Source organism: Diorhabda sublineata, chromosome 10 (genome assembly GCF_026230105.1).
Source record: "Diorhabda sublineata isolate icDioSubl1.1 chromosome 10, icDioSubl1.1, whole genome shotgun sequence".
NCBI lineage: Eukaryota > Metazoa > Arthropoda > Insecta > Coleoptera > Chrysomelidae > Diorhabda > Diorhabda sublineata.
In genome coordinates this window covers 18,818,538-18,839,386 of record NC_079483.1, presented here as the reverse complement: position 1 = coordinate 18,839,386, position 20,849 = coordinate 18,818,538, and the positions used below count along the sequence as shown (strand labels likewise).

General features: G+C 33.8%; 1 protein-coding gene across 1 annotated transcript in view; it reads right to left on the bottom strand.

Annotated features, from left to right (window-relative positions):
- LOC130449808 (protein jagged-1b) overlaps positions 1-20,849 on the bottom strand; it is a 245,081-nt gene that overhangs the window by 21,443 nt on the left and 202,789 nt on the right. Inside the window, exons 7-11 of the mRNA XM_056787827.1 lie at positions 20,030-20,263; positions 9,184-9,297; positions 8,920-9,126; positions 5,127-5,254; positions 4,504-4,657 (exon numbers count right to left, since the gene is read on the bottom strand). Coding sequence (XP_056643805.1) covers positions 4,504-4,657; positions 5,127-5,254; positions 8,920-9,126; positions 9,184-9,297; positions 20,030-20,263 — 837 coding nt within the window. The remainder of the gene's footprint in view (positions 1-4,503; positions 4,658-5,126; positions 5,255-8,919; positions 9,127-9,183; positions 9,298-20,029; positions 20,264-20,849) is intronic.

Genomic DNA, 20,849 nt, shown 5'->3' with positions numbered 1-20,849 from the left:
ATATGTTCGTGAAATAATATGTAAACGACTAGATTTGAGAATTTTGTCAATTTTAAGGATTGTTTAAAATGGAAACGTGTCTTTTAAGGACAAATCTTGATCCTTCGATTACAAAAACGGATGGAAAAGTACAAAAAGCGAACGAATTTTACGAGGGGTACTGATATGTTCGTGAAATAATATGTAAACAACTAGATTTGAGAAATTAGTCAATTTTAGGGATTGTTTTAAATGTAAACGTGTCTAATAAGGACAAATCTTGATCCTTCGATTACAAAAACTGAAGGAAAAGTACAAAAAGCCAATAAATTTTACGAGGGGGTACTGATATGTTCCTGAAATAATATGTAAACAACTAGATTTGAGAAATGTGTCAATTTTATGGATTGTTTAAAATATAAACGTGTCTTTTAAGGACAAATCTTGATCCTTCTATTACAAAAAAAGATGAAAAAGTACAAAAAGTGAACGAATTTTACGGGGGGGTATTGATATGTTCGTGAAATAATATGTAAACAACTAGATTTGAGAATTTTGTCAATTTTAGGGATTGTTTTAAATGGAAACGTGTCTTTTAAGGACAAATCTTGATCCTTCGATTACAAAAACTGAAGGAAAAGTACAAAAAGCCAATAAATTTTACGAGGGGGTACTGATATGTTCCTGAAATAATATGTAAACAACTAAATTTGAGAAATGTGTCAATTTTATGGATTGTTTAAAATATAAACGTGTCTTTTAAGGACAAATCTTGATCCTTCTATTACAAAAAAAGATGAAAAAGTACAAAAAGTGAACGAATTTTACGGGGGGGTATTGATATGTTCGTGAAATAATATGTAAACAACTAGATTTGAGAATTTTGTCAATTTTAGGGATTGTTTTAAATGGAAACGTGTCTTTTAAGGACAAATCTTGATCCTTCGATTACAAAAACTGAAGGAAAAGTACAAAAAGCCAATAAATTTTACGAGGGGGTACTGATATGTTCCTGAAATAATATGTAAACAACTAAATTTGAGAAATGTGTCAATTTTATGGATTGTTTAAAATATAAACGTGTCTTTTAAGGACAAATCTTGATCCTTCTATTACAAAAAAAGATGAAAAAGTACAAAAAGTGAACGAATTTTACGGGGGGTATTGATATGTTCGTGAAATAATATGTAAACAACTAGATTTGAGAATTTTGTCAATTTTAGGGATTGTTTTAAATGGAAACGTGTCTTTTAAGGACAAATCTTGATCCTTCTATTACAAAAAAGATGAAAAAGTACAAAAAGTGAACGAATTTTACGAGGGGGTACTGATATGTTAATGAAATAATATGTAAACAACTAGATTTGAGAAATTAGTCAATTTTAAGGATTGTTTTAAATGGAAACGTGTCTTTTAAGGACAAATCTTGATCCGTCGATTACAAAAACTGAAGGAAAAGTACAAAAATTCAATAAATGTTACGAGGGGGTACTGATATGTTAGTGAAATAATATGTAAACGACTAGATTTGAGAATTTTGTCAATTTTAGGGATTGTTTTAAATGGAAACGTGTCTTTTAAGGACAAATCTTGATCCGTCGATTACAAAAACTGAAGGAAAAGTACAAAAATTCAATAAATGTTACGAGGGGGTACTGATATGTTAGTGAAATAATATGTAAACGACTAGATTTGAGAATTTTGTCAATTTTAGGGATTGTTTTAAATGGAAACGTGTCTTTTAAGGACAAATCTTGATCCTTCGATTACAAAAACTGAAGGAAAAGTACAAAAAGCCAATAAATTTTACGAGGGGGTACTGATATGTTCCTGAAATAATATGTAAACATCTAGATTTGAGAAATTAGCCAAGTTTAGGGATTGTTTTAAATGGAAACGTGTCTTTTAAGGACAAATCTTGATCCTTCGATTATAAAAACTGAAGGAAAAGTACAAAAAGTGAACGAATTTTACGAGGGGGTACTGATATGTTAATGAAATAATATGTAAACAACTAGATTTGAGTTTTTTGTCAATTTTAGGGATTGTTTTAAATGGAAACGTGTCTTTTAAGGACAAATCTTGATCCTTCGATTATAAAAACTGAAGGAAAAGTACAAAAAGTGAACGAATTTTACGAGGGGGTACTGATATGTTAATGAAATAATATGTAAACAACTAGATTTGAGATTTTTGTCAATTTTAGGGATTGTTTAAAAAGGAAACGTATCTTTTAAGGACAAATCTTGATCCTTCGATTACAAAAACGGATGGAAAAGTACAAAAAGCCAATAAATTTTACGAGGGGGTACCGATATGTTCCTGAAATAATATGTAAACAACTAGATTTGAGAAATTAGCCAAGTTTAGGGATTGTTTTAAATGTAAACGTGTCTAATAAGGACAAATCTTGATCCTTCGATTACAAAAACTGAAGGAAAAGTACAAAAATTCAATAAATGTTACGAGGGGGTACTGATATGTTAATGAAATAATATATAAACAACTAGATTTGAGAAATTAGTCAATTTTAGGGATTGTTTTAAATGTAATCGTGTCTAATAAGGACAAATCTTGATCCTTCGATTACAAAAAAAGATGAAAAAGTACAAAAAGTGAACGAATTTTACGAGGGGTACTGATATGTTCGTGAAATAATATGTAAACGACTAGATTTGAGAATTTTGTCAATTTTAAGGATTGTTTAAAATGGAAACGTGTCTTTTAAGGACAAATCTTGATCCTTCGATTACAAAAACGGATGGAAAAGTACAAAAAGCGAACGAATTTTACGAGGGGTACTGATATGTTCGTGAAATAATATGTAAACAACTAGATTTGAGAAATTAGTCAATTTTAGGGATTGTTTTAAATGTAAACGTGTCTAATAAGGACAAATCTTGATCCTTCGATTACAAAAACTGAAGGAAAAGTACAAAAAGCCAATAAATTTTACGAGGGGGTACTGATATGTTCCTGAAATAATATGTAAACAACTAAATTTGAGAAATGTGTCAATTTTATGGATTGTTTAAAATATAAACGTGTCTTTTAAGGACAAATCTTGATCCTTCTATTACAAAAAAAGATGAAAAAGTACAAAAAGTGAACGAATTTTACGGGGGGGTATTGATATGTTCGTGAAATAATATGTAAACAACTAGATTTGAGAATTTTGTCAATTTTAGGGATTGTTTTAAATGGAAACGTGTCTTTTAAGGACAAATCTTGATCCTTCGATTACAAAAACTGAAGGAAAAGTACAAAAAGCCAATAAATTTTACGAGGGGGTACTGATATGTTCCTGAAATAATATGTAAACAACTAAATTTGAGAAATGTGTCAATTTTATGGATTGTTTAAAATATAAACGTGTCTTTTAAGGACAAATCTTGATCCTTCTATTACAAAAAAAGATGAAAAAGTACAAAAAGTGAACGAATTTTACGGGGGGGTATTGATATGTTCGTGAAATAATATGTAAACAACTAGATTTGAGAATTTTGTCAATTTTAGGGATTGTTTTAAATGGAAACGTGTCTTTTAAGGACAAATCTTGATCCTTCGATTACAAAAACTGAAGGAAAAGTACAAAAAGCCAATAAATTTTACGAGGGGGTACTGATATGTTCCTGAAATAATATGTAAACAACTAAATTTGAGAAATGTGTCAATTTTATGGATTGTTTAAAATATAAACGTGTCTTTTAAGGACAAATCTTGATCCTTCTATTACAAAAAAAGATGAAAAAGTACAAAAAGTGAACGAATTTTACGGGGGGGTATTGATATGTTCGTGAAATAATATGTAAACAACTAGATTTGAGAATTTTGTCAATTTTAGGGATTGTTTTAAATGGAAACGTGTCTTTTAAGGACAAATCTTGATCCTTCGATTACAAAAACTGAAGGAAAAGTACAAAAAGTGAACGAGTCTTACGAGGGGGTACAAATATATTCATAAAATAATATACAAAGAATTAGATCGGAAAATTGATCAACTTTGAAGATTGTTTTGAATAAAATGTGTCTTTTGAGGACAAAATTTGATCCTTTAATCTTAAAAACGGATAAAAATATGCAAAAGTAGACGAATTTTACGAGGGAATACAGATATATTCTTGAAATAATAAGTCAAGAATTAGATATGAAAAATTTGTCCATTCTGAAGATTATTCAAATGAAAATAACTGTTTCAAGGACTAAGGACCTTTCTTCGAACACAAAAACGGACGAAAATAACGCTAAAGTTCGACGAATTTTACGAGGGGATACTGAGAAGTACGCGAAATAATATATAAACAATTAGATATGAAATATGAGCCAACGACTTATTGCTTTATCATCTTCTTGTTTGTCCCACTTCACCAGATTCAGCACCGAGCGATTCCTGGTTTAAATCACTCGATCCAAGACACCGAGAGTCGCTTTCGAGCGTTTCGCTAAGTAAATATTTCAAAGGACACCAATTACAAATTTATTTTGTTTTTTAATCGCACTTATTCAAAATTAATACCGACTTACCCTCATCGCACGAAGTATTATCACAAACCACCTTCGCTTGACTGCAGTTTTTTCCTTGCCATCCTTCCGGACAGTGACAATAATAATCGGATTGCGTTTTAAAGCAGGGAGCGCCGTTTTGACAAGGATCAGGATTACAATGATCGTAATCGTTCTGAAAACAATAAAAATATTTTCAACCAACAACAAGAATAATCGGAAAGCTTATTTTTTTCGATTAATCGTCGCCGAAAATATTCGATTCCTTTATATATAGGGTGTATTCCAAACAACGTCGCATCGACGTATTTTTTTCGTTGTTTCCCCGAAATATTTCGAAATATGAACAAATTGCTAGAATATCGCGGAAAAACTCGATATACAAAATGTCTTTCCATCGTGATTTCTTTTTTTTTTTTGGCAACACCAACCACCTTGGGTTAATTTATGCGCGAAAACTTTTCCCTCAAGTTAATCCCATAAATTTAAATCCGGACTACGCGCAGGCCAATCCAGAGTGGTACGGAGCCTGCAGTATATCGACCTAACCTCTCAAATTTCCCTTTCCAGAGCGCGAAATTCGAATTGAAATAGAAAAACGCTTACAAAATTCGTAATTTTAAAATATATATTAATGTACTTACCTCGCATTCATGTCCAGTGATTCCCACGGGACAAATACATTTATATCCGTTCACTTGATCGACACACTCGCCGCCGTTTTTGCAAGGATTCGATTCGCAATCGTCTATATCGGTATGGCAGTCTCTTCCTGTAAATTGAATTACAAAAAAATCTATTTTTTCCTATTATTAAACTATGCTCTGACTTCACAATCTATTTTCCAAACCTCGAGATGTTTGTCCTATATAAATACGCATCTCAATCGTTCTCATAAGGAAATTTACGTAGAATATTCGTTATTTTTGATATTTAGGATCCCCGATTCACCATATTCACCAAGATCAATATTTTGAGCAAGAAAAGTCAAGGTATTACGACCAACCAACCGAGGGGGACGTCCTTGGTCTTTGGAAGTCTTCTTGGACCAAGGATTAACGCTCTAGGACAACGTCGATTACTTTATGGACATGAGAACGTTCAGAAGATGATACAACTTCTACGACATGGAAATACTTTGCTAAAAGGTTCGGCAATGGTGAAGGGGATGGAAAGAACCGAGGAGTTATCCCGATATCTAGTTCAGAAAGCTGACGAATTCCATCGGGACAAAATACAAGTGAAGATTGATGGGATTTCGAGTATAGACAACAAGAATTTCGAAAAAAAGAAAGAGTAAACTGCGTCGCATTATCCTGAAACTGAATTTAGTCACTGAAATCGAAAGAGAGCCAGGAATTTCTAAGTGGGAATCGATCTGGTGATGTTTATCAAGTGACTATATTTCCTTTTGTGTTAATTGTCATTTTTTCCTAGAAACCAATCTAAAATGACGAAATTATAAACGCGCGGGAAAGAAAGACGACAGCAGCTCGGCTCGGCGAAAAGCTCGCGGTGTTTTCGCTCGTTAAAACTCTGTCATTTTATGTTCTATGACGTAACATCCGCAAGATCCGTTTGTCGGTTTTAGATGCGTCGATGCGAACAGCGAACAGAGCCGAACATAGAGCTGCGAACATTATTACGATCTTTCTTTACAATGCTCGGCGAAAAAAATTCTTCGCACAGTCAAGTAGAGGAGCGCGGGAAGGAACATTGACAGAAGCTCGGCTCGGCGAAAAGCTCGCGGTGTTTTCGCTCGTTAAAACTCTGTCATTTTATGTTCTATGACGTAACATCCGCAAGATCCGTTTGTCGGTTTTAGATGCGTCGATGCGAACAGCGAACAGAGCCGAACATAGAGCTGCGAACATTATTACGATCTTTCTTTACAATGCTCGGCGAAAAAAATTCTTCGCACAGTCAAGGAGAGGAGCGCGGGAAGGAACATTGACAGAAGCTCGGCTCGGCGAAAAGCTCGCGGTGTTTTCGCTCGTTAAAACTCTGTCATTTTATGTTCTATGACGTAACATCCGCAAGATCCGTTTGTCGGTTTTAGATGCGTCGATGCGAACAGCGAACAGAGCCGAACATAGAGCTGCGAACATTATTACGATCTTTCTTTACAATGCTCGGCGAAAAAAATTCTTCGCACAGTCAAGGAGAGGAGCGCGGGAAGGAACATTGACAGCAGCTCGGCTCGGCGAAAAGCTCGCGGTGTTTTCGCTCGTTAAAACTCTGTCATTTTATGTTCTATGACGTAACATCCGCAAGATCCGTTTGTCGGTTTTAGATGCGTCGATGCGAACAGCGAACAGAGCCGAACATAGAGCTGCGAACATTATTACGATCTTTCTTTACAATGCTCGGCGAAAAAAATTCTTCGCACAGTCAAGTAGAGGAGCGCGGGAAGGAACATTGACAGAAGCTCGGCTCGGCGAAAAGCTCGCGGTGTTTTCGCTCGTTAAAACTCTGTCATTTTATGTTCTATGACGTAACATCCGCAAGATCCGTTTGTCGGTTTTAGATGCGTCGATGCGAACAGCGAACAGAGCCGAACATAGAGCTGCGAACATTATTACGATCTTTCTTTACAATGCTCGGCGAAAAAAATTCTTCGCACAGTCAAGGAGAGGAGCGCGGGAAGGAACATTGACAGAAGCTCGGCTCGGCGAAAAGCTCGCGGTGTTTTCGCTCGTTAAAACTCTGTCATTTTATGTTCTATGACGTAACATCCGCAAGATCCGTTTGTCGGTTTTAGATGCGTCGATGCGAACAGCGAACAGAGCCGAACATAGAGCTGCGAACATTATTACGATCTTTCTTTACAATGCTCGGCGAAAAAAATTCTTCGCACAGTCAAGGAGAGGAGCGCGGGAAGGAACATTGACAGCAGCTCGGCTCGGCGAAAAGCTCGCGGTGTTTTCGCTCGTTAAAACTCTGTCATTTTATGTTCTATGACGTAACATCCGCAAGATCCGTTTGTCGGTTTTAGATGCGTCGATGCGAACAGCGAACAGAGCCGAACATAGAGCTGCGAACATTATTACGATCTTTCTTTACAATGCTCGGCGAAAAAAATTCTTCGCACAGTCAAGTAGAGGAGCGCGGGAAGGAACATTGACAGAAGCTCGGCTCGGCGAAAAGCTCGCGGTGTTTTCGCTCGTTAAAACTCTGTCATTTTATGTTCTATGACGTAACATCCGCAAGATCCGTTTGTCGGTTTTAGATGCGTCGATGCGAACAGCGAACAGAGCCGAACATAGAGCTGCGAACATTATTACGATCTTTCTTTACAATGCTCGGCGAAAAAAATTCTTCGCACAGTCAAGGAGAGGAGCGCGGGAAGGAACATTGACAGAAGCTCGGCTCGGCGAAAAGCTCGCGGTGTTTTCGCTCGTTAAAACTCTGTCATTTTATGTTCTATGACGTAACATCCGCAAGATCCGTTTGTCGGTTTTAGATGCGTCGATGCGAACAGCGAACAGAGCCGAACATAGAGCTGCGAACATTATTACGATCTTTCTTTACAATGCTCGGCGAAAAAAATTCTTCGCACAGTCAAGGAGAGGAGCGCGGGAAGGAACATTGACAGAAGCTCGGCTCGGCGAAAAGCTCGCGGTGTTTTCGCTCGTTAAAACTCTGTCATTTTATGTTCTATGACGTAACATCCGCAAGATCCGTTTGTCGGTTTTAGATGCGTCGATGCGAACAGCGAACAGAGCCGAACATAGAGCTGCGAACATTATTACGATCTTTCTTTACAATGCTCGGCGAAAAAAATTCTTCGCACAGTCAAGTAGAGGAGCGCGGGAAGGAACATTGACAGAAGCTCGGCTCGGCGAAAAGCTCGCGGTGTTTTCGCTCGTTAAAACTCTGTCATTTTATGTTCTATGACGTAACATCCGCAAGATCCGTTTGTCGGTTTTAGATGCGTCGATGCGAACAGCGAACAGAGCCGAACATAGAGCTGCGAACATTATTACGATCTTTCTTTACAATGCTCGGCGAAAAAAATTCTTCGCACAGTCAAGGAGAGGAGCGCGGGAAGGAACATTGACAGAAGCTCGGCTCGGCGAAAAGCTCGCGGTGTTTTCGCTCGTTAAAACTCTGTCATTTTATGTTCTATGACGTAACATCCGCAAGATCCGTTTGTCGGTTTTAGATGCGTCGATGCGAACAGCGAACAGAGCCGAACATAGAGCTGCGAACATTATTACGATCTTTCTTTACAATGCTCGGCGAAAAAAATTCTTCGCACAGTCAAGTAGAGGAGCGCGGGAAGGAACATTGACAGAAGCTCGGCTCGGCGAAAAGCTCGCGGTGTTTTCGCGAAGTTACATTTGCAATACGTTGAAGATGGGAAAAAAGAAAATTATAATTGAATTACGGTCGTATTGGGGTATGATCACATACGAGAAATTGATGTTTAATTACCTGTAAAGCCGGGTTTACAAGCGCAATGGTAGTCATTGACTAAATCGATGCAAGTTGCGCCATGTTGACATTGTCCGAAGCAATCGTTGATGTTCTGATCGCAATTTTTTCCCATCCAACCTTCTCTGCATTTGCAATGATAATCGCCTACCAGATTTGTACACGAAACGGCATTAATGCAAGGAGAATTGAGACATTCGTCGGAATCTGCAAGTTAATTGGAGATTGATTTATACAATTTTGCGTTCGTTTACAAGTACTTACCAAATTGGCAAACGTTTCCTTCCCAAGCGCTGGAGCAATTGCACATGAACGAATTTTCCAAATTTACGCAAGTTCCGCCATTTTGACATGGCGCCGACGAACATTCGTCGAAATCTAATCGAAACAAGAAAAACCCCAAATTAATGAAATTATCGCAACTAAACTCGAGTTGAATTCTGTTTTAAATAAGAAATTAACATTCCAACGAGTGATTTAAACATAAATTCTACGTTTTGAATGTTCAAAAACCTTTTCGTTTGAACTGACAGCTCGCTTTGTCGTGGTGTACAATGATTCATCTTCTGCGATTAATTTCGCCGATACTTGACCATAGAAAATCATCGTAAGCAAACAGCGCTCGTATGACAACACGTTTTAAGTACGTTCACCATTAAAAATGTCAAACTTCATAATGTCAATGTCAAATTGACATCAGTACTGCCAAAATTAATGCGCGGTGTACTTGGAACGCAGATTTCTAGTTCCGAACTAGTTCTGAACACGTCCGATGTATCCTAGGAGGATTTTTAGTACGGCGCAAGTACCATTCATATTTTTTGTGATATTTACCGCGAAATAACCTCTAACCTTTGTAGTTTTCCACGTAATTATATTTAAAAAACGTGGCAGTTGACTTATATACTAACAAAAATCAAGAATAAACCTTCCGGACAGTTATTTCAAATTCAGAACTATTCGGAATACATTCGGAACGCGTTCGAACGAAGCTATAATCTGTTTTACGAAACATAACCTAACAAGTGACGTTTAAAACGACAAACTGTACTGTCATTGTTTTCCGACAATTATTTTTTCTACATCAAAGAGTTTTATCGAGGATTTATTCATGTTATGAGTAAATAACATTTGAATCGATACATGAAACATATTAATTGCAACAAATACCATAAACGGCGATCGTTATACAATCTATCGATGTTATTATGTCATAAAGTTCTTTCGATTCGAAACCATATTACGTCGGCGGAGTCCGGTTTTTGTAACTAAAAAACAGAGTTGTACTTACAAACTAAAACTAAAACGACGGGAAATTCATTGATCCAAAATTTCGTCGACGTTTTTCTAACTTCTCGACGCCTCGACAACCTTACCAACTACACCGTTACGGCTCGATAACTTCTCGACGTCGTGCTTGTCGAAGGATTCTGTGTCGAAGGTTTTGTGTATTAAAATACGCTTCAATATCATCAATTGTTTGTTCATTCATTCAACAGTGGTTTTATCTTCGACATATGAGGCCGTTTTACCTCGATTTTTGCATCGAAACGATCCATATAAAGTCGATGTGTCCACGCCGATCTAGAATCTTCGTAAACGAACGACGGAGATTGTTTAACAGATCGCGTGGAAAGTAGGTTTTTCCTAAAACGTGCTACCAGTTATATCGGAGACGATTGTTTGATTGTTACTTGGAATTCCTTGCGCGATTATTATTTTTTTTTTGAGAAAATTGTCCGTGGAAACCGTCGAAAAGATAACTGGAGAATGGTAGGGGAGAATTTGAACAATAAAATCAACCGGCGAACGCTATAAACGACAGTTACTATAACAGGATGATATTTCCGTAACTTTTCGTCGGTTTCTTTGTTATTTAAGAGTTCGAAATATTTCTATATGGCAATAAATTATTTTTTTTGTGGTGTTTTGTGGTCGAAACGGTCCTGTCTTAGAACCTTTCAATACTACGAAGTAAGACGTTCGTTATTATTATTAATTAGCTGTCGATTATAAATGACAATTAAAATCGGGTGAGTTATATATCATCAATTTTATGGCACTGGAATTTTTATATCTGTCTTATATAATAGATCGTGGTTTAATGATTCATTGTGGCTTCTCCGTATTTATATGAAGTTCGACATGTCTAATGTCAAATCTTCTTTTTCTGCGGTCGAAAGTACATTATTCATGAAGCATTTAATGGAAATGCATCACCGTAATTGGTTAGAAATCGAACCGTATCAAACACGATCGAATAATCGATTGATGAAAAACCAAACCGAGTAAATCGATAACAACATCTTCTTTTTTGGTATTTACGTACTCAACTTTCAAACGATACGCGTTTCAAATAATCCCACGTGATATAATTACATAGTTACTATTTTAAAACATCCGGAGATTTATGAATTTAAAGATGGTAGCACTGATGTGAATATGTCAAGTTTGACGTATGACGTAGTTTCCTATTAACCCGTATATCGTTTTAAATATAAACAAAATAAATATTAGATACGAAGTCGGAGTTTTAATACATAAAAAAAAATTCTGGTAGGTAGTCGTTAGTATGGAAGTCGGTCTCATGCCCTCCTCGTCGAAAATACGTATAAATCAGAACCGTACCTGGCAATTACGTAGCTCCCCGCCCCGTTATTATATCTATTAGTTGTAGGGAGCGCTACGATCGCGGGGAGACTTAATTACGCCAGAACGAAGAGATCTCCACCTTTGACCCCGCATTCCAGCGGTGCTGCCACCTATTCAACACGAACGACGATTTACCTTATTTGCCTCTTGCCTAGATTTGATATAGAGATAGTCGATGACGAGTGATTCCAAATATAACGATCGATTTTTACCAAAGAATTACTTAAAAAAACAGAAAATATAGTTTGTAATCAAAAATTCAAATCAATGCTTTATGACTCGCCTTGTATAATCAATGTAAGGAGGGTATATTTTTTTATGCTAGTACCTATGTCATTCTTTCGATTTTTTTATACTACAACGTTTCAATTTCGAATCTGTGGTTAATATGAATATTGTTAAGTGGATTTTTTTGAGAAAAAAGTTTGTCTGAACTTTCACCCTGTATAATACGTGTATGTATGGAAATGAAGAATTTCAATGGGGCTGTTGAGTAAGTTGGATGTTTTTTTAATCGATTGATGCCATAAAATACTCAAATTCTCAATATTCTAAGGTTTTTCGCGTATTTTTAATAAAAACTCGTATTTTCAACTTTTTTGTCAAAAATTCTAGAAATGCAACAAAAATTTGACATACTTGTATAAAACATTTTATATTTCCGAAACCATTCGAGATATCGATTTATTTTTGACACGAATCAATTGAGAACACGTGTGCCTAAGTGATTATTCACATTAAATTCCTTGAGTTTGATATTTCTGAGGAATATACAGGGTTAAAATTAAGTAATTTTTTTTTTCAAAATAAAATCTATATAAATTTATAGTATCTACAATAGTGGAATGGCAACGTTGTAATTCAAAAAAAATATGAAGAAAAACGTTGAAAGTTTAAAAAAATACTCAAGATTCTAAGGTTTTTCGCGTATTTTTAATAAAAACTCGTATTTTCAACTATTTGGTGAAAAATTCTAGAAATACAACAAAAATTTGACATAGTTGTATAAAAAATTCTATATTTCCGAAATCATTCGAGATATCGATTTATTTTTGACACGAATCGATTGAGAACACGCGTGTCTAAGTGATTATTCATATTAAATTCCTTGAGTTTAATATTTCTGAGGAATATACAGGGTTAAAATTGAGTAATTTTTTTTTCAAAATAAACTATATAAATTTATAGTATCTACAAAAGTGGAATGACAACGTTGTAATACAAAAAAATATGAAGAAAAACGTTGAAAATTAAAAAAAAATACTTAAAATTCTAACGATTTTCGCGTATTTTTAATAAAAACTCGTATTTTCAACTATTTTGTCAAAAATTCTAGAAATACAACAAAAATTTGACACACTTGTATAAAAAATTCTATATTTCCGAAACCATTCGAGATATCGATTTATTTTTGACACGAATCGATTGAGAACACGTGTGTCTAAGTGACTATTCATATTAAATTCCTTCAGTTTAATATTTCTGAGGAATATACAGGGTTAAAATTGAGTAATTCTTTTTTTCAAAATAAACTATATAAATTTATAGTATCTACAAAAGTGGAATGACAACGTTGTAATACAAAAAAATATGAAGAAAAACGTTGAAAATTAAAAAAAAATACTTAAAATTCTAACGATTTTCGCGTATTTTTAATAAAAACTCGTATTTTCAACTATTTTGTCAAAAATTCTAGAAATACAACAAAAATTTGACACACTTGTATAAAAAATTCTATATTTCCGAAACCATTCGAGATATCGATTTATTTTTGACACGAATCGATTGAGAACACGTGTGTCTAAGTGACTATTCATATTAAATTCCTTCAGTTTAATATTTCTGAGGAATATACAGGGTTAAAATTGAGTAATTCTTTTTTTCAAAATAAACTCTATATAAATTTATAGTATCTACAAAAGTGGAATGGCAACGTTGTAATACAAATAAATATGAAGAAAAACGTAAAAAGTTTCATAGAAAAAATACTTTTGATCCGAAAACAAACACGATTTACGATTATAACAGTTATAAATAACTGTTTCGTGTCCAACTCTAACTTTGAGTTTATTTCCGAATTATACGTCTATCAATATTTCAAGTAAACAATTTTCTAATTTCGATCATTTCTTCTAATATTGAATAATAAAGTACCGTTTGTAAAAAGCGTTGTTGCCACATGTAACAACCATAAAAACTTCTACGGAAAAATATGTATTACGATAATAAATAAGTCAAGCTATCAACTAACGACAGTTGAATAAGTTCTGACTTTCAAACAAAATTATGGCCATCATGAAATGCCCATATCAAGGACGAGATTCATTCGTGTGAGTTGATATATTCACGATGGGGTGACAACTGGGCAATGAATCTGCTACAAATTCAATTGAAACATTCCCAACATCTCCATTTACTCGACTGCCGGACAATAAGTTTGAATAAAAACATTTTTTAAGCTAAATAATACTCGTGTATACGAGAGTAGCTACTTAAGTTCGGAAATACGGCAACGTTGACGCGAATATGTCAAATCTGTCATTGTCATCTTGAATTTTGACATTTTTAATGACGTGCTGTCATATTTCGACTTTCCGTGATGAAGCTACGAATTTTTTTTCTTCCATTCGATTTTTCGAATTTTTATAATGTATGCTTTTTGATATATCACGATTTCACGTATTCAAATTAGTTTGTAAATGTTTAATTTTAATGGTGGTCGTAGATGTAAGTAAACAATCGAAGACCGCTTACAAACCATAAAAGATACGAAAAAAAAAAATAATTACTCGTAATCGCCTAGCCTGTTTTACTAATTAATAAGTCGTGTCGTATTTGAAATTTATATATACAAGATTTTCTGAATGCCACTCCTTTCTCGAATATCTGACTATTTTAATAAGAGTATTGTGATGAAAGACGAATACCATACATCCAATTACTCGACTGCATGAAATTCTAATGTTGATACATATATAGATTAGAATTTCTTTTGACGGATCTTTACGCGAATACAGGGTGTTTTATTACTATTATATTACTATTGAAGTATCTGGCGCCATCTCATCGCGAGATGTCGAACTATTACTTTTAAGGTTAGAAATTTTGACATTTCGCAATCAGTTCAGCGAATTCGCCATCTTAAAAGCAACAGTTATAACCGAGAATGATCGAGATTGTTCTGAAACGGTTTTTCATGAAAAATAAATATAAATTTATCAATATTTCGATTTCTTTGATATTTTTTTCCCATTGTTCCTTGATAATTCTCATAATAATTAGTTTACGAAATGAAAAATAACCTCAAATGACATAAATTGACGTCTATTTGAGCTAATTGACGTCTACTGTCATTTGATGTTGATCGATGTTTTATGACATCAATATGACGTCAATTAATGTCGATTCATGTCATTTTTTTCTAATAATTCCCAAAATATATAGATTTGAATTGATTTTGAAGGATCTTTACGCGAATACAGGGTGTTTTATTACTATTATATTACTATTGAAGTATCTGGCGCCATCTCATCGGGAGATGTCGAACTATTACTTTTAAGGTTAGAAATTTTGACATTTCGCAATCAGTTCAGCGAATTCGCCATCTTGTTAGCAACAGTTATATCCGAGAATGATCGAGATTGTTCTGAAACGGTTTTTCATGAAAAATAAATATAAATATATTAATATTTCGATTTTTTTCCCATTATTCCTTAATAATTCCCATAATAATTAGTTTACGAAATGAAAAATAACCTCAAATGACATAAATTGACGTCCATTTGAGCTAATTGACGTCTACTGTCATTTGATGTTGATCGATGTTTTATGACATCAATATGACGTCAATTAATGTCGATTCATGTCATTTTTTTCTAATATTTCCCAAAATATATAGATTAGAATTGATTTTGACGAATCTTTACGCGAATACAGGGTGTTTTATAACTATTATCTTACTATTGAGGTATCTGGCGCCATCTCATCCCGAGATGTCAAACTATTACTTTCAAGGTTAGAAATTTTGACATTTCGCAATCAGTTCAGCGAATTCGCCATCTTGTTAGCAACAGTTATAACCGAGAATGATCGAGATTGTTCTGAAACGGTTTTTCATGAAAAATAAATATAAATATATTAATATTTCGATTTTTTTCCCATTATTCCTTAATAATTCCCATAATAATTAGTTTACGAAATGAAAAATAACCTCAAATGACATAAATTGACGTCCATTTGAGCTAATTGACGTCTACTGTCATTTGATGTTGATCGATGTTTTATGACATCAATATGACGTCAATTAATGTCGATTCATGTCATTTTTTTCTAATAATTCCCAAAATATATAGATTTGAATTGATTTTGACGAATCTTTACGCGAATACAGGGTGTTTTATAACTATTATCTTACTATTGAGGTATCTGGCGCCATCTCATCGGGAGATGTCGAACTATTACTTTTAAGGTTAGAAATTTTGACATTTCGCAATCAGTTCAGCGAATTCGCCATCTTGTTAGCAACAGTTATAACCGAGAATGATCGAGATTGTTCTGAAACGGTTTTTCATGAAAAATAAATATAAATATATTAATATTTCGATTTTTTTCCCATTATTCCTTAATAATTCCCATAATAATTAGTTTACGAAATGAAAAATAACCTCAAATGACATAAATTGACGTCCATTTGAGCTAATTGACGTCTACTGTCATTTGATGTTGATCGATGTTTTATGACATCAATATGACGTCAATTAATGTCGATTCATGTCATTTTTTTCTAATATTTCCCAAAATATATAGATTAGAATTGATTTTGACGAATCTTTACGCGAATACAGGGTGTTTTATAACTATTATCTTACTATTGAGGTATCTGGCGCCATCTCATCCCGAGATGTCAAACTATTACTTTCAAGGTTAGAAATTTTGACATTTCGCAATCAGTTCAGCGAATTCGCCATCTTGTTAGCAACAGTTATAACCGAGAATGATCGAGATTGTTCTGAAACGGTTTTTCATGAAAAATAAATATAAATATATTAATATTTCGATTTTTTTCCCATTATTCCTTAATAATTCCCATAATAATTAGTTTACGAAATGAAAAATAACCTCAAATGACATAAATTGACGTCCATTTGAGCTAATTGACGTCTACTGTCATTTGATGTTGATCGATGTTTTATGACATCAATATGACGTCAATTAATGTCGATTCATGTCATTTTTTTCTAATAATTCCCAAAATATATAGATTTGAATTGATTTTGACGAATCTTTACGCGAATACAGGGTGTTTTATAACTATTATCTTACTATTGAGGTATCTGGCGCCATCTCATCGCGAGATGTCAAACTATTACTTTCAAGGTTAGAAATTTTGACATTTCGTAATCAGTTCAGCGAATTCGCCATCTTGTTAGCAACAGTTATAACCGAGAATGATCGAGATTGTTCTGAAACGGTTTTTCATGAAAAATAAATATAAATATATTAATATTTCGATTTTTTTCCCATTATTCCTTAATAATTCCCATAATAATTAGTTTACGAAATGAAAAATAACCTCAAATGACATAAATTGACGTCCATTTGAGCTAATTGACGTCTACAGTCATTTGATGTTGATCGATGTTTTATGACATCAATATGACGTCAATTAATGTCGATTCATGTCATTTTTTTCTAATGTTTCCCAAAAATATAGATTAGAATTGATTTTGACGAATCTTTACGCGAATACAGGGTGTTTTATAACTATTATCTTACTATTGAGGTATCTGGCGCCATCTCATCGCGAGATGTCAAACTATTACTTTCAAGGTTAGAAATTTTGACATTTCGTAATCAGTTCAGCGAATTCGCCATCTTGTTAGCAACAGTTATAACCGAGAATGATCGAGATTGTTCTGAAACGGTTTTTCATGAAAAATAAATATAAATATATTAATATTTCGATTTTTTTCCCATTATTCCTTAATAATTCCCATAATAATTAGTTTACGAAATGAAAAATAACCTCAAATGACATAAATTGACGTCTATTTAAGCTAATTGACGTCTACTGTCATTTGATGTTGATCGATGTTTTATGACATCAATATGACGTCAATTAATGTCGATTCATGTCATTTTTTTCTAATAATTCCCAAAATATATAGATTTGAATTGATTTTGAAGGATCTTTACGCGAATACAGGGTGTTTTATTACTATTATATTACTATTGAAGTATCTGGCGCCATCTCATCGGGAGATGTCGAACTATTACTTTCAAGGTTAGAAATTTTGACATTTCGCAATCAGTTCAGCGAATTCGCCATCTTGTTAGCAACAGTTATAACCGAGAATGATCGAGATTGTTCTGAAACGGTTTTTCATGAAAAATAAATATAAATATATTAATATTTCGATTTTTTTCCCATTATTCCTTAATAATTCCCATAATAATTAGTTTACGAAATGAAAAATAACCTCAAATGACATAAATTGACGTCCATTTGAGCTAATTGACGTCTACTGTCATTTGATGTTGATCGATGTTTTATGACATCAATATGACGTCAATTAATGTCGATTCATGTCATTTTTTTCTAATATTTCCCAAAATATATAGATTAGAATTGATTTTGACGAATCTTTACGCGAATACAGGGTGTTTTATAACTATTATCTTACTATTGAGGTATCTGGCGCCATCTCATCCCGAGATGTCAAACTATTACTTTCAAGGTTAGAAATTTTGATATTTCGTAATCAGTTCAGCGAATTCGCCATCTTGTTAGCAACAGTTATAACCGAGAATGATCGAGATTGTTCTGAAACGGTTTTTCATGAAAAATAAATATAAATATATTAATATTTCGATTTTTTTCCCATTATTCCTTAATAATTCCCATAATAATTAGTTTACGAAATGAAAAATAACCTCAAATGACATAAATTGACGTCTATTTGAGCTAATTGACGTCTACAGTCATTTGATGTTGATCGATGTTTTATGACATCAATATGACGTCAATTAATGTCGATTCATGTCATTTTTTTCTAATATTTCCCAAAAATATAGATTAGAATTGATTTTGACGGATCTTTACGCGAATACAGGGTGTTTTATTACTTCAATTATCAATTATCTACATACTTATATTGATTAGATGTACTATTGAAGTATCTGGCGCCATCTCATCGCGAGATGTCGAACTATTACTTTCAAGGTTAGAAATTTTGACATTTCGCAATCAGTTCAGCGAATTCGCCATCTTGTTAGCAACAGTTATAACCGAGAATGATCGAGATTTTTCTGAAACGGTTTTTCATGGAAAATAAATATAAATATATTAATATTTCGATTTTTTTTCCCATTATTCCTTAATAATTCCCATAATAATTAGTTTACGAAATGAAAAATAACCTCAAATGACATAAATTGACGTCTATTTGAGCTAATTGACGTCTACTGTCATTTGATGTTGATCGATGTTTTATGACATCAATATGACGTCAATTAATGTCGATTCATGTCATGTTTTTCTAATATTTCCCAAAATATATAGATTTGAATTGATTTTGACGGATCTTTACGCGAATACAGGGTGTTTTATTACTTCAATTATCAATTATCTACATACTTATATTGATTAGATGTACTATTGAAGTATCTGGCGCCATCTCATCGCGAGATGTCGAACTATTACTTTTAAGGTTAGAAATTTTCACATTTCGCAATCAGTTTAGCGAATTCGCCATCTTGTTAGCAACAGTTATAACCGAGAATGATCGAGATTGTTCTGAAACGGTTTTTCATGGAAAATAAATATAAATATATTAATATTTCGATTTTTTTCCCATTATTCCTTAATAATTCCCATAATAATTAGTTTACGAAATGAAAAATAACCTCAAATGACATAAATTGACGTCTATTTGAGCTAATTGACGTCTACTGTCATTTGATGTTGATCGATGTTTTATGACATCACTATGACGCCAATTAATGTCGATTCATGTCATTTTTTTCTAATATTTCCCAAAATATATAGATTAGAATTGATTTTGACGGATCTTTACGCGAATACAGGGTGTTTTATAACTATTATCTTACTATTGAGGTATCTGGCGCCATTTCCTCGCGAGATGTCAAACTATTACTTTTAAGGTTAGAAATTTTGACATTTCGCAATCAGTTCAGCGAATTCGCCATCTTGCTAGCAACAGTTATAACCGAAAATGATCGAGATTGTCCTGAACGAACTCATTTTCAATAATTCTTTAAAAATTTTGCATTCCACAAGAAAAATCGTTAAGAATGAAGTCGAAAGATAGAAAAATTCGTATAAACTACGTCAAAAATCTTCTATATAAACCGAAACAAGTTTTTTGGAATAAAAATTGACGAAGTTATGGCGAAAGTAACTTTACGACAGGTGTTAAATTAAAATATTCGAACTTACCGATATTACAAGTCGGTCCAGTCCATCCATTTCCGCATTCGCAACTGAAAGAGCCTCCGGCTTCTATGCAGGTACCGCCGTGAAGACAGGGAGCCGGCGCGCAGGGGTTGTCGACTATTTCACAATTAGCACCCGAAAATCCTTCGGGGCATCTACATAGGTAATTATCGGGAGCCGTATTTTCGCAAGTACCCCCATTCAAACAAGGCTCGTGCGTACCGCAATAATTCAAATCTGAAATTAATACCCGGACTATATTTTCTTCTCTTTTATAGTTAAAAATAGTCAATACATATCATTGCTAATCAAATTGCGTGATAAACAAAAAAAATTCGACGTTTCGACTGTTCAAAAACCGTTTCGTTTGAACTGCGATTCGTCTTCAGCGATTGGCGTCCCCGGAGTAATTTTATTACAAGAAAAACGTGTTTTATCGATAAAATTCGATACAGAATATAGGAGATTACGTTATTTTTGTACCCTCCCTCGTATATACTCCAACTGACGTCAATTAACACATTAAATAACTTTACCAACACATTTATTACATTCTTCGACTTTTTTAAAGATCTGACAACACAGCAAAACGACGTGAACGATTTACAGATAAAATTGAAGTATAAATAAAACAGAGTCGTCATTGTATGACATTCATAATAGCTTCTCCCCTAAATAATATAAAAAAATAGGGCTAATGTCTATTTTAGAGGGTTAGAGGGTGGACGATAAAAGCTGTAAGCTGATTTATCGAAATTGGATTACGTCATATGAATTGATTGAATAAACACGTGAAAAAAAAGTTGCATATTGCACGGATTAT